Here is a 14830-nt window from a genome sequence, read left to right on the forward strand (position 1 = left end):
GAATGACCTACATCACATGGGTCAAAATCAAGCCCTTTGAGGTGAATCCGTCCCTCCATGTCCTTTTATGTGGCCCACCAGATGCTGGTCTGTTGTATTCCTCATCCTTAAGCATCAAGACTAGAGCAGGTGGAAGTTGGGGTGCAGAGACATCTGAGAGGCTTGAGTCAGGTCTAGATTGAGATCCAAGCTTGTGGGTATGTGGTGTCTGGCATTACATGTCCCTAACCTCAGAGCTACATATGCTGTTGGGTTGCAATTCTCATCGTCCCTATATAATCTAAAGCAGGGGTCCCCAAACTAAGGCCCAGGGGCCGGATGCGGCCCTCCGAGGTCATTTACCTGGTCCCTGCCCTCAGTTTTATAATATAATATATTGTATATACATATAATATTGATAATAATATTATAATGTAATACAATATAACACTAATAATAATACCATATAATAGTATTATATTCTATATTACATATAATATTACTAATAGTATTACAGTATAGTGGTATAGTTCAATATAGTAATATATAATGCTAATATTGTGCTATGCTAATAATATAATATATTGTATGTACATAGAATTTGTAAGCCACTCTGAGTCCCCTTTGGGGTGAGAAGGGTGCGATACAAATGTAGTAAATAAATGCAGTAAATAAATAATAAATAAATAAATACATTTTAGACTTAGGCTCGCCCAAAGTCTGAAATGACTTGAAGGCACACAACAACAACAACAACAACAACCCTAATTAACTTGACTATCTCATTGGCCAGAAGCAGGACCACACTTCCCATTGAAATCCTGATCAATGTATGTTGGTTAAAATTGTTTTTATTTTTAAATATTGTATTGTTCTTTCATTGTTCTTGTTGTTGTTGTTTTTGCACTACAAATAAGACATATGCAGTGTGTATCGGAATTTGTTTGTATTTTTTTTCAAATGATAATCCAGCCCTTCAACAGTCTGAAGGATTGTGGACCGGCCCTCGGCTTAAAAAGTTTGAGGACCCCTGATCTAAAGGGTGGGAGTTGTCACTCTGTAATATCTGCAGCAAAAAAGTAATTCTATGTAAAAAAAAAATTATAGTTGCTCTTCTGTCTCCATTGATCCTACCTCCATGGATTCGATGGACCTTTGAAGGCAATCCTAACAAGGTTGAGGTGGCCCTTGATGGAAATGTGTTTCCGTGACCTTGAGGCTTCTCTTTCTCCCTCTCTCCTTCCCAAACAGGTCTCTTGGAGATCACCCTGTAACGCCTTTTGTGCCACTTGAAGCTGATGCTCCTCCTTCACTGACAGCACTTTTGGGAAAAAAACACCTACGGCGGGGTCTTTTCAGGTGCGGCCCTCTCACTCACTTCCGCACTGAAACACCCGGCGGCCCCGTTTTTGTGTCTGAATAAAAGGACCGGCTTTTGGTCGGCAGCCAAGGGCTGGAAGACGCTCTTTTGTAAGGACTTGTAGGATGTTTTTTTCTCATTTTTCTCTTGTTTCCTTAAGTTATTGTGAAGTGTGAGCAAAAGGAGGATCTGGTGTCCCTGTCTCGCTGCAGAGTGGACTAGGAGGGGCGGAAGGATCCGTTGGGTGGCATGGCTGCCACAAGATGACCATGTTGGGTCCATCCCCCCTCTGTGTGCCTCCGGAAGGGCAACCCCATTCTCCTGCTGTTTACCATTTGGCATTTGACCAGGCCTCTCCCTCTATCCTTGAAGCACCCTCTCCTCCAGCCTCTCCATCAAGTGTTAATAAACAGTGGGGCTTTTTTGTAATGCAGTGTCAAAGTGCCTTCTTTCAGCTTCTCCCGCAATCCTTTGGGTCTGAAATCACAACCCTCACAATCTCTGAGGATGCCTGCCATAGATGTGGCGAAACGTCAGGAGAGAATACTTCTGGAACATGGCGATACAGCCTGGAAAACATACAACAACCCCGTGATTCTGACCATGAAAGCCTCACAACCTCTGAGGATGCCTGCCATAGATGTGGAGAAACGTCAGGAGAGAATACTTCTGGAATGTGGCCAGATAGCCTGGAAAACATACAACAACCCTGTGATTCTGACCATGAAAGCCTCACAACCTCTAAGGATGCCTGCCACAGATGTGGCGAAACGTCAGGAGAGAATACTTCTGGAACATGGCCAGACAGCCTGGAAAACGTACAACAACCCTGTGATTCTGACCATGAAAGCCTCACAACCTCTGAGGATGCCTGCTATAGATGTGGCGAAACGTCAGGAGAGAATACTTCTGGAATGTGGCCAGACAGCCCGGAAAACACACAACAACCCTGTGATTCTGGCCATGAAAGCCTCACAACCTCTGAGGATGCCTGCCATAGATGTGGCGAAACATCAGGAGAGAATGCTTCTGGAATGTGGCCAGACAACCTGGAAAACATACAACAACCCTGTGATTCTGACCATGAAAGCCTCTCAACCTCTGAGGATGCCTGCCATAGATGTGGCGAAACGTCAGGAGAGAATGCTTCTGGAATGTGACCAGGCAGCCTGGAAAACATACAACAACCCTGTGATTCTGACCATGAAATCCTCACAACCTCTGAGGATGCCTGCCATAGATGTGGCGAAACAACAGGAGAGAATAGTTCTGGAACATGGCCATACAGCCCGGAAAACACACAACAACCTTCTGGAGGTGGTTGGACTATTCACTTCCAGGATTCCTTATGAACAAAAGAAAGAACATTCTTGGAGATTAGTCATGAAAATGACAAGAAAACCCTGGCATTGGTAAGAATCATGGCAGTATTCAAAACTACATATTTTTTGCACAGAAAATGGTGGGGAAATATCTTTTTTTGGTGTTTCTGGACAAACAAAACCCCACTTGTATCTCCTCCCCAATATGATATTTCTTTCATTCTAAAATGAAATACCCATATAAACATCTTTAAAACTGGGTGTATTATAGTTTTGAAGGTGTATGTGCTTTTTGTTGTTGATGATACTGAAATTAGGGTTCTAATTGGAGAAATATAAGAACCTTTGCAAACTACACATTTCCCATGGTTTTCTAGTACAGTAGAGTCTCACTTATCCAACATAAACGGGCCGGCAGAATGTTGGATAAGTGAATATGTTGGATAATAAGAAGAGATTAAGAAAAAGCCTATTAAACATCAAAATAGGTTATGATTTTACAAATTAAGCACCAAAACATCATGTTATACAACAAATTTGACAGAAAAAGTAGTTCATTACACATTAAATACTGTATTTTTTAAATACTGGGAGCCAAATTTTGTTGATTTCTATTGTTTCCTCCTTTCTGTTGCAATTATCCACCTGCTTCTTGTGGATTTCAATGGCTTCTCTGTGGAGTCAAGAGTCCCAGACAAAGGATGTCCCCAGGCAACAACAGTCAGGCTTTGCAACTGCAAGGCTATTCAATGCTAATCTAGGAGACAGAATGAAGAGGGGGCAGGAAGACATCATTCCACCATGTCTCCTGTGTCAATATAACAATATAATAATATATAATAATCATATTATGCTATACTAATAATATAATATTTTGTATATGCATATAATATTAATAATATTATTATAATGTAATACAATATAATAATTATTATACACTATTATAATGGTATATTTATATTACATGTAATATTACTAATAATATTACAATATAGTGTTATAGTTCAATATAGTAATATATAATGCTTATATTGTGCTATATGAATAATATAATATATTTATATACATATTGACTTGTGAGCCGCCCTGAGTCCCCTTCAGGGCAAGAAGGGCGGGATATAAATGTTGCTAATAAATAAATTAATTAATGCTATGTAGTAATTACTGTATTTACGAATTTAGCACCAAAATATCATGATATATTGAAAACATTGACTACAAAAATGCGTTGGATAATCCAGAAGGTTGGATAAGTGAGACTCTACTGTATTAATAAGGATATATCTATCCCTGGAAAATGGCCTATAAAAGCCAGGGGATGTTGGGAGATGCATTCCATCAATGTCCAAGGGCTCTGAATCCCCACAGCATCAAGTCCCTACTAGGATTGATTTGCAGAATCCATGCGCTTTGCATAAGCAATTAGTCTTATTTGATCTAATCGAAAGTGGATTTGGGCTTTAATTAGCAAGGCTCAATTAAGAGTTCATGTTGTCCCAGCCCAGGCCTTGTTTCTCGATCCCCGCTCTGGCTTGACAGCCGCAGTGTATCGACCGGATCTTTATTCCCAATCCTTGCAAAGTTGAGTCCTTTTGCTAATGATTGAAAAAACACTTTGTCAAATCGACTTGAGTTTTAATTGTTTCCTTTTTGTAAAAATACCATTCCCCCCCCCTTTTTTTTTTGCTTCCCACCTGCAACCGGTTTCCATTGTGTCTCTCTTTTTTTAGCAAGATGTTCTGCAGGAAGTTGACCTTCTCCCCTCCATTGTTTCCCCGAGAGGCATTTTTGCCAAAGGTTGGCATGCCGATAAAACCCTTTCTTATTTGAACAGCAGGCAGCTGAGGCCACATTCCCCCGGATTTTATCGGTGACGTTCCTTCGTTCGGATGGCGGAGGTGGCACATTTCTCAGCTGACGGTTTGGGCTTGTTAATCTCCTCAACCTCAATTTATGTAACTTCGGAGAGGCCCTCACCTCTTGAAGGAAGTACAACATGAAATGCGGACACCTTCGCTTCTGGTTATATAGTATTATCTCTCTATATAAAGGCCTCGGCAGACAGAAGTGTGCTTAGCGTGGGGCAATTAGAGGCCATCCAAATATATGGGTACGTTATGTTCCTCTATGAACATTTGCATTCACTTTTATTTAGAAGTAGGAAGAAAAGCATATTTTCATAATACATGTCATTGCGAAATGGTATTAAAGTTTTTATCGTGTCAGAAGTGACTTGAGATCATACTACAAGTTGTGGTGTGAGAGAATTGGCCGTCTACAGCAGAGGTCCCCAAACTAAGGCCCGGGGGCCGGATACGGCCCTCCGAGGTCATTTACCTGGCCCCCGCCCTCATTTTTATAATATAATATATTGTATATACATATAATATTGATAATAATATTATAATGTAATACAATATAACACTAATAATAACACCATATAAGAGTATTATATTCTTTATCTATATATATAAAAGAGTGATGGCATCAGGGCAGCGGACAAAACAACAAAACTACAGGCCCCCCAACCTCAAAATTTGACAACACAACCCATCATCCACGGCTCTAGGTTGATATAACAAAAAGAAAAGAAAAATAGTCCTAATTAGAGGGAGAGGAATAATTGTTTTTATCTAATTGCTGCCAGTTAGAAGGCTAAGCTCCGCCCACTTGGTCTCCTTGCAACCGAATCACCCCAGGGGACAGGCAGAGTTAGGCTTCACTTAGGCCTCTTCCACAGATTATCTAATTAATATCGCAAAGAACACCACTCTGAAAACAAGGGAATTCCAGACAGGAAACAATCCAGGCCAGCTAATACCTCCCAACAAAAAATTCACTTAGGGAGTAAACAGACAGACTTTAAAGCTGCAAGGCCATTACATGCTAATCATTTTCCCTAATTGCAGCATTCATACTTGCCTCCAACAGACAAAAAAATCAGAAATATTGTATATTCACAACTTTTAGGAAATAATATCCCCTGATGGCGCAGCGTGTTAAAATACTGAGCTGCTGAACTTCTGGACCGAAAGGCCGCAGGTTTGAATTGGGGGAGCGGAGAGAGCCCCCACTGTTAGCCCCAGCTTCTGCCAACCCTAAAGTTCAAAAACATGCAAATGAGAGTAGATGAATAGGTACCGCTCCAGCGGGAAGATAACGGCACTCCATGCAGTCATGCCGGCCACATGACCTTGGAGGTGTCTACGGACAACGCCGGCTCTTCGGCTTAGAAATGGAGATGAGCACCAACCCCCAGAGTCAGACATGACTGGACTTAACGTCTGGAGAAAACCTTTACCCTTTACCTTAACTACCACCAATTCCTCGATACTTTATTTCCCATACCACCATACTTCGCCACAGCAACGCGTGGCCGGGCACAGCTAGTTACATATGATATTACAGTATAGTGGTATAGTTCAATATAGTAATATATAATGCTAATATTGTGCTATGCTAATAATATAATATATTGTATGTACATAGAATTTGTAAGCCACTCTGAGTCCCCTTTGGGGTGAGAAGGGTGTGATACAAATGTAGTAAATAAATGCAGTAAATAAATAATAAATAAATAAATACATTTTAGACTTAGGCTCGCCCAAAGTCTGAAATTACTTGAAGGCACACAACAACAACAACAACAACCACCCTAATTAACTTGACTATCTCATTGGCCAGAAGTAGGACCACACTTCCCATTGAAATCCTGATCAATGTATGTTGGTTAAAATTGTTTTTATTTTTAAATATTGTATTGTTCTTTCATTGTTCTTGTTGTTTTTGCACTACAAATAAGACATATGCAGTGTGCATCGGAATTTGTTTGTATTTTTTTTCAAATGATAATCCGGCCCTTCAGCAGTCTGAAGGATTGTGGACCGGCCCTCGGATTAAAATGTTTGAGGACCCCTGGTCTACAGAAATGTTGGCCAGGGGGTTCCTGGATGTGTTACCATCCTGCTGGGAGGCTTCCCTCATTTCCCCACAAGCTAGAGCTGACAGATGGGAGCTCACCCCGTCCTGCAGATTTGAACCGGCAACCTTCAAGTCAGCAACCCAACCTTCGGGTCAGCAGTCCAGCTGGCACAAGGGTTTAACACATTGCACCACTCCAGTATGAAACTAAATCTAAAGGAAGCACACTAACCTAACATACCTGTGCTAATATTGTATTTCTTCACTTATAAAGTGCCATGGATTGTAAGGTGCATCCTCATTTCAGGACCAATGACAACAAAAATACATAAGACGCACCCCATATAATGTTTATATAGGGAAATCATGTGCCTTAGAATTGAAGAAATACCGTAAACACTAGACATGTCCAAAAAATCGTTTTGAATCGTAATTATTTGAATCTTAATCGGAATTATTTCGGATTGTTCTCACTTTTTGATACGCATTCCGAGACATTGTCTCACAGCGCAACCAGCAATGTAATTCGAACCATTGTTGGCCCATTCTCTAATTGTCTCTTAATGTTTCGTTAATCCCTTATTATCCTACTCCCAGTTTAGATAATACTATATAACCGATCTTCTGTATTTGATAGCATTCCTCTCTTCTTCCTAAAGCCAATTCAGGCAAATACAGCAGAAGTCGTTGGATGAGGCCGAACCTGATGCGGAAGAAGAGCAAAACAATACAACATCTCACCCCAAAAGAGTCAGTGCGGTGCAGTGTTTTGATCATTGGACCTATGACTTTGGGAAGTAGGATTCGAATCCTCAGTTATGGAAACACATGGGAATGTCATGCTCTCTCAGCCTCAGAGGGTCATAATAAATCAAAAATGGCTTGGAGACCCACAATGGTGCCACTGACGATGCCCTGATTAATTGCCACAACGCTCTGGGTTCTGTTGCATGAATCTGAGCATCCAAAACCCAAAACGCTCCGGGGTCTTGTGTGCGAAGAGCGTCCTATATTTTGGAAGGGAAGGTGCCGTTTGCCCTTGCGTTTGGGGGATTGTGTGGTGCCAGCCGCAGGTAGACTGGGATTTGGGTTGCCATGGCGAAGCAAGAGCGGAGGACCCCCCCCCTCCCTCCTCCAAAAGCATGCGCCAGCTTTGGCTTCTATCCCTGCAAATCCATTCTGACAGCTTTGCCCTCTTTCACACTTTTGTGTGTTTTTCTGTTTTGTTTTTTTTCTTCCTCTGAAGCAACAGCATCTAAGCTCCCTTCTCTGCTGCCTCCAAGGGCTTTTCAAGGAGACGGGCTTTGCTTCATCCTTGTTCCTTGCATCTTGGGGAATCTTCGCTTTTTCTGGTGTCTTTGGGGCAGATCCGACGCTCGAAGGGTTTTGTTAGCGGCAGGAGCAGCAACACTCTTCCCAAACCCTGCTGCTCTTGATGCTACTGCTAAATCTCAAGTTTGCAGAATTTTCTGTTGCTTTCCCTAATACATCCATCTCTCTCTCTCTCTTCTTTTTGCCTCTCTCTTTTTGCTGGGAGCCCCTGTACTTAACCAGCTACGAAAATAGCAACACTGCAGAGCACGGCGTCCCCGGCAAAACTCTGCCTTCTGCAAAGCCTGCATTACATAATTCCTGGGAAAAACATCAGAGGCTTTTTCTCGGGCCTCTCGGAAGCTCAGGTTTCGAGGAAGGCAGCCGAGGCTTGTGCATTGTCCTTCTGAATGTGCATTTGTGCATTTGCGCTGCAGATAAGAGGGAATTCTTTGCAATGGAACTGCAACAAAATGCAAACCAGGATAGGAGACAGAATGAAGCCGTTGCTTCTCCAAATAGGGACTGTCACCTGTGTTGGCTCCTTGGCACCAAACCCCAAACAATCCACAGATGATGATGATGATGATAACAACAACAACAACAACAACAAATAGACAAAAAACCAGTACAAGAAAGCCGCACTACAAACTAGAGCTGACAGCTGGCACAACAAAACATTGCATGGAAAGTTCCTTGACAAAATTGAAGGAAAAGCTGATAAGGAGAAGACCTGGCTCTGGCTCACGAATGGGACCCTGAAGAAGGAGACAGAAGGCCTGATCCTTGCAGCCCAGGAGCAAGACATCAGGACAAAGGCAATTCAGGCCAAGATCGACCCAAAATGCAGACTGTGCAAGGAAACTGACGAAACCATTGATCATATCCTCAGCTGCTGTAAGAAAATTGCACAGACAGACTACTAACAGAGGCACAACTATGTGGCCCAAATGATTCATTGGAACTTATGCCTCAAGTACCACCTCCCAGCAGCAAAGAACTGGTGGGATCACAAACCTGCAAAAGTATTGGAGAATGAGCACGCAAAGATACTGTGGGACCAGAGCCGGCCCTAGGTATTTTTCAAGTGTAGGCAAACAGAATTTTGGCACCCTCCCCCCCCCCCCCCCCAAACCAATCACTGAAAAATAAAAGCATTGGATAAGCGAAAATGTTGGATAATAAGGAGGGATTGAGGAAATGCCTATTAAACATCAAATTACATTAAGATTTTACAAATTAAGCACCAAAACATCATGTTTTACAACTAATCAACAGAAAAAGCAGTTCAATACATGGTAATGTTATGTAGGAATTACTATATTTGCGAATTTAGCACCAAACATTGAACAGGGATATAGGGCAGTGTGGACTTAGATAACCCAGATAGCCCCCAGTATTAAAAAAAAACCCTGTAAAATCAGGACAATAAATAAAGAACAACACTCTGAAAACAGGAGAAATCCAAACATTCGTTCTTGCCAGGAATGCGTTCGGGGCTTTGGGGAGCAGAGAAATGGTGCTTCTCTGCTCCCTAAACCGCTGAACGCCTTCCTGGCGAGGCCTCGCCAGGAAGGCCTTGCCACGAAGGCCTTGCCACAAAGGCGTTTGGCAGCTTCTCTGCTCTGCAAAGCCCCGAACGCCTTCCTGGCGAGAAGGAAGGTGTTTGGGGCAAAGCGGCAACCTCAGCTCCTTCCTTGCAGAGGGAGGCGCGGCAGCAGAGGCAGGCCGCAGGAGACATGAGTTGCCTCGATGGCGCCCCCAACAAGATGGCGCCACAGGCAACTGCCTAGTTGGCCTGGTGGTTGAACCGCCTCTGTGTGGGACTTCCGAATAATACTATGTGGACCAAATGATTAATGGAAATTATGCCTCAAGTACCACCTCCCAGCAGTAAAGAACTGGTGGGATCACAAACCTGCAAAAGTATTGGAAAATGAGCACGCAAAGCTACTGTGGGACTTCCGAATCCAGACTGACAAAGTTCTGGAACACAACACACCAGACATCACAGTTGTGGAAAAGAAAAAGGTTTGGATCATTGATGTCGCCATCCCAGGTGACAGTTGCATTGACAAAAAACAACAGGAAAAACTCAGCCGCTATCAGGACCTCAAGATTGAACTTCAAAGACTCTGGCAGTAACCGGTTCAGGTGGTTCCGGTGGTGATGGGCACACTGAGTGCCGTGCCAAAAGATCTCAGCCGGCATTTGGAAACAATAGACATTGACAAAATTATGATCTGCCAACTGCAAAAGGCCACCCTGCTGGGATCTGCGCGCATCATCCGAAAATACATCACACAGTCCTAGACACTTGGGAAGTGTTCAACTTGTGATGTTGTAAAACAAAATCCAGTATATCTATCTTGTTTGCTGTGTCATAATAAAATAATAATAATAATAATAATAATAATAATAATAATAATAATAATAATAATAATAATAATAATAAGGACTCTGGGTGGCTTACATGGGGACGAGTCCAGCATCAACATCGGTTAGAACACAATGATTATAGCATTATGACATATCCATATTGTGTATTATAATTATCACATCCTTAGTATAAACTGGCAATCTATGGGTTCTGGCCTAGTGAATATGATGGATAATGTGGAAATATATCCAAATGTTACACAATAGCAGAGTAATATATCATCCCTGGTGTAAAATGGCAATCCATGGACCTGGCACCAAAACTCAACAAATACAAAAGGCACACTGGATATAAATATAATGTTATGCCCACATTATATATGGTGCAAAGTCATAAGGCACCCCTGGCGTAAAATGGCAATCCATGGACCTGGCACCAAAGTTCAACAAATACAAAAGGCACACTAGATATGAATATAATCTTATGTCCACATTATATATGACGCACAGTCATAAGGCATCGCTGACGTAAAATGGCAATCCATGGAGGGACCTGGCACCAAAACCCAACAAATACAAAAGGCCCATTAGATATGAATATAATATTACGCCCAAATTATATATGATGCAAAGTCATAAAACGGCATACCCATGGAGGGATTAGACACCAAAGCCCAACAAATATAAAGGCCCACTGGATATGAATATAATGTTATGTCCACATTATATGTGATGCAAAGTCATGAGGCATTCCTGGTATGCCCAGATTATATCCCTGGTTATGTCCAAATATTTTATGATGCAAAGTCATGAAAGGGCAACCCATGGAGGGACCTGGCACCAAAGCCCAACAAATACAATAGGCCCACTAGATATGAATATAATGTTATGTCCACATAATATAATGCAGCTAGCTGTGCCCAGCCACGCGTTGCTGTGGTGTTGTCTGGTGGTGTTGGTGAGAAATTGTTGAGGTAGTGGTGGTATTGAATGTCTGTTGTATGGTTGTCTTTATGTTTAGTATGCACACTGAAGTGGATTATATGGCAGTGTGGAGTCAAGATAATCCAGTTCAAAGCAGATAATATAAGATGGGTTATATAGCTGTGTGGAAGGGCCTTGAGTCTACACTGCCATATAATCCAGTTAAAATCTGATAATCTGCGGAAGAGGCCTAAGTGAGGCCTAACTGTGCCTGTCCCCTGGGCTGAGTGGGTTGCTAGGAGACCAAGTGGGTGGAGCTTAGCCTTCAAACTGGCAGCAATGGGATAAAAACTATTATTCCTCTCCTTGTAATTAGGACTTTATTTTTCTTTTCTTTTTGTTGTATCAACCTAGAGCCGTGAATGATGGGTTGTGTTGTCAAATTTCGAAGTTGGGGGGCCTGTAGTTTTGTTGTTTTGTCCGCTGTCCTGATGCCATCACTCTTCTATATATATAAAAGGGTAATGAAATTTCGGCCTAGGAGAAAACAACAAAACTGCACATCCTAGAAACACTAAACTTGGCAGCAGAACCCCTCATCCATGCCTCTACGTTCATACAACAAAAAGAAAAGAAAAATAAAGTCCAAATTAGAGGGAGATGAATAATTGTTTTTATCCAATTGCTGCCAGTTAAAAGGCTAAGCTCCGCCCACATAGTCAGACACGACTGAACTTACCCTTTACCATAACTACCACCAATTCCTCAATACTTTATTTCCTATACCACCAAACTTCGCCACAGCAATGCGTGGCTGGGCTCAGCTAGTTTATGTATATAGAAGAAGTCATAAGGCATCCCTGGTATAAAAGAGCAACCCATGGAGGGACTTGGCACCAGATTCCAAGGGCCTTCGATATAGGATTAATAATGTTTAGACATACCCAAATTATATGCAATAATGGAGTAATGTTGCATATAATTTGTGTATGATAATTGAGTATCACATCCTTAGTACAAATAATAATAAGCAATAATGGAGTAATAGGAGCCCCCAATGGTGCAGCGTGTTAAAGCGCTGAGCTGCTGAACTTGTGGACCGAAAAGTTGCAGGTTCGAATCCAGGGAGCGGAGTGAGCGCCTGCTGTTAGCCCCAACTTCTGCCGACCTAGCAGTTCAAAAACATGCAAATGTGAGTAGATCAATAGGTACCCGCTCTGGCGGGAAGGTAATGGTGCTCTGAAGTCATGCCGGCCACATGACCTTGGAGGTGTCTACGGACAACGCCGGCTCTTTGGCTTAGAAATAGAGATGAGCACCAACCCTCAGAGTCGGACACAACTGGACTTAATGTCAGGCGAAATCCTTTACCTTTACCTAATGGCCTCCACAGAAGAAAGTGGCAATCCATGGAGGGTCTTCACCATCAAATACCAAGAATTATAATGTAAGACATATCAAAGTATACAATGGTTGAATTATATGGTATCTCTGGTATAAAGGAGAGAACCTGGTACCAAAACCTAGTCACATCCTTGGCATAAACTGGCCATCCATGGAGGGACGTGGCACCAGATACCAAGACCCCTCTATATATGATTATAATGTTAAAACATATCGGAATTATGCACAATGGCGGACTAATATAGCCTCTTTGCTATTAGAAGGCAATCCATAGAGAACTGACAAAATTTGAGAAGATGATTAATCCAAGGGGGGGAAGGGAAGGAAAAAAAGAACTAAAGATATAACAAGTGATATTTACAAATTGCTAATAGATAAAGAGCAGGAGCAGGATCACCTTAAAGAAATGTGGGAGTAAGATTGCAATAAGGAAATACACCCTCAAATCTGGAAAGAAATGTGGAATATGCGTATATTAAAAAACATGTCTATAAGAATAAAAGAGAATTATTATAAAGTGGTTTGGAGATGCTACCTGACACCAATTAGATTAAATCAAATTGATAAGAAATACTCTAAGCAGTGCTGGAGGGGCTGTCAGGAAATCTGTACATATATACTAGACATGTCCAAAAAATCGTTTTGAATCGTATATCGGAATTATTTTGGATTGTTCTCGCTTTTTGATACGCATTCCGAGACATTGTCTCACAGCCAACCAGCAATGTAATTCGAACCATTGTTGGCCCATTCTCTAATCGTCGCTTAATGTTTCATTAATTTTTCCTCTCCCCCCCCCCCCCCCAAATTTTTTAAAATATATATACATATGTGGTGGTTCTGTAAATATGTTCAAAAATTTTGGGAGAATGTTTTTAAAGAAATAAAGGGAATCACCAAAACAGAAATAATGGGAACGCCTGAAATAGCACTGTTGTCATTTATGGATAATATTCAAATATCAAAAGAGTTAAAGGAACTAATCGCCAACTTGGTAACGGCAGCAAGATTGTTAATAGCCAAAAAATGGAAAGGAAGTGAGGAGTGCCAATTGGAAGAATGGTATAAGGAGATTTGGGATATTGTGATAAATGATAAATTGATATGTAATATTAAAATTAAAAGAGGGTTATTAAAAAAGGATGATTTTGGGAAGATATGGGGAAAATTTATAGAGTTTGTATACGTAGAAGGAAAGGGGGAAAAACCTGTAAAAGAAACAATGAAATTTTGGAAATAAATATTGTAATTGGCTGGTCTGGGGTGAAGGGTAACAAAAGGTAAATAATATGAGTATGTAATATAGTTAGAGAGTGAAAATACCATAGGAGCTATGATATACATAACTCTGTATTGCAAATTTGTTAAAGAATGTATAAGTTTTAAGTACTGAATATGTAAAATTCAAAATTTTTCAATAATTTAAATAAAAAACTGAAATAAATGAAATAAATGGGGAAAAAAAAGAAGGCAATCCATATGCAAGGACCCGGCACCAATAATTTTTCCTTCATCCCCAAACTTCTGGCAAGGCGTTTGCATAAAACTTCAGCTTTTGGAAATGCAGTTCCTAAAGGAGGTTGATGAAGCGAGAGGCGTCCAAAACGGAGCGATGAAGATGAGCCAAGATGGAAATCAGAAGCCCTATTTTGGGTTGGTTTAGAGATCTGGGAACGTTCATCCTAAAGAAGAGAAGACAACAAATTGACATGACGGAGGGAGGGAGGGGGGGTTATCTTTAAATAGCTGAAAGGATGTCAGGTAGAAGAGGATGAGGCAGGCTTCTTTCGTGCTGCTCGGGAGACAAGAACATGAAGCAACGGATCCAAATGACAGGGAAAGAGATTCCACGCAGAACATGTTCTCGCTGTAGGAGTGGATCAAAAGTGGAATAAATGGCTTTTTGGAGGGCGGTGGGCTCTCCCGTTTTGGAGATCTTTAAAGGGAGGTTGGATGTCTCCTTGCAATGTTTGGACAGAGGAAACCGCAATCCGACTCGTTTGGAAAATTCCACTTGTATTTATGGCCCGCTGTAAAAAAATCGATGGGTTTCATAATAACACCTGTAAATGTTCATAGCGATCCCATAAACTGGCCTATCTGCCGCAAGGTTTGCTCCTGAGATCTCTCTCGCGCTCAATGCGAGTTGTGTAACCTTCGGAACCCAATAACCGGGGCCAAGATAAGGCAGGGTCAGGGGAGTTTGGCCTCCTTTATCGCCCTTTAAAGC

The 14830-nt window shown here is 41.6% G+C and overlaps 2 protein-coding genes across 7 annotated transcripts in view; both read left to right on the top strand.

The window, feature by feature from the left end:
• Positions 1–1768, top strand: part of lcmt1 (leucine carboxyl methyltransferase 1) — a 32345-nt gene extending 30577 nt beyond the window's left edge. For both annotated transcript variants that reach the window (XM_062964693.1, XM_062964692.1), the window contains one exon: positions 1231–1768. In XM_062964693.1, coding sequence (XP_062820763.1) covers positions 1231–1253 — 23 coding nt within the window. In that variant the 3' untranslated portion in view covers positions 1254–1768. The remainder of the gene's footprint in view (positions 1–1230) is intronic.
• A 78-nt stretch (positions 1769–1846) lies between these two features.
• Positions 1847–14830, top strand: part of aqp8 (aquaporin 8) — a 51066-nt gene continuing 38082 nt past the window's right edge. The window contains exons 1-3 of one of the 5 annotated variants that reach the window (XR_010001208.1): positions 1847–2751; positions 4392–4771; positions 7242–14626. Coding sequence is in view for 2 of the 5 variants with exons in the window: in XM_062964689.1 (XP_062820759.1) it covers positions 1847–2751; positions 4392–4491 (1005 nt within the window). In the remaining 3 variants the exon portion in view is untranslated. Of the gene's footprint in view, positions 2752–4391; positions 4899–7241; positions 14627–14830 lie in introns of those variants that run through there. The other 4 variants (XM_062964689.1, XM_062964690.1, XR_010001209.1 and 1 more) reach the window with 4 other exon arrangements.

The sequence above is a fragment of the Anolis carolinensis genome, unplaced genomic scaffold (assembly GCF_035594765.1).
Source record: "Anolis carolinensis isolate JA03-04 unplaced genomic scaffold, rAnoCar3.1.pri scaffold_13, whole genome shotgun sequence".
Lineage (NCBI taxonomy): Eukaryota > Metazoa > Chordata > Lepidosauria > Squamata > Dactyloidae > Anolis > Anolis carolinensis.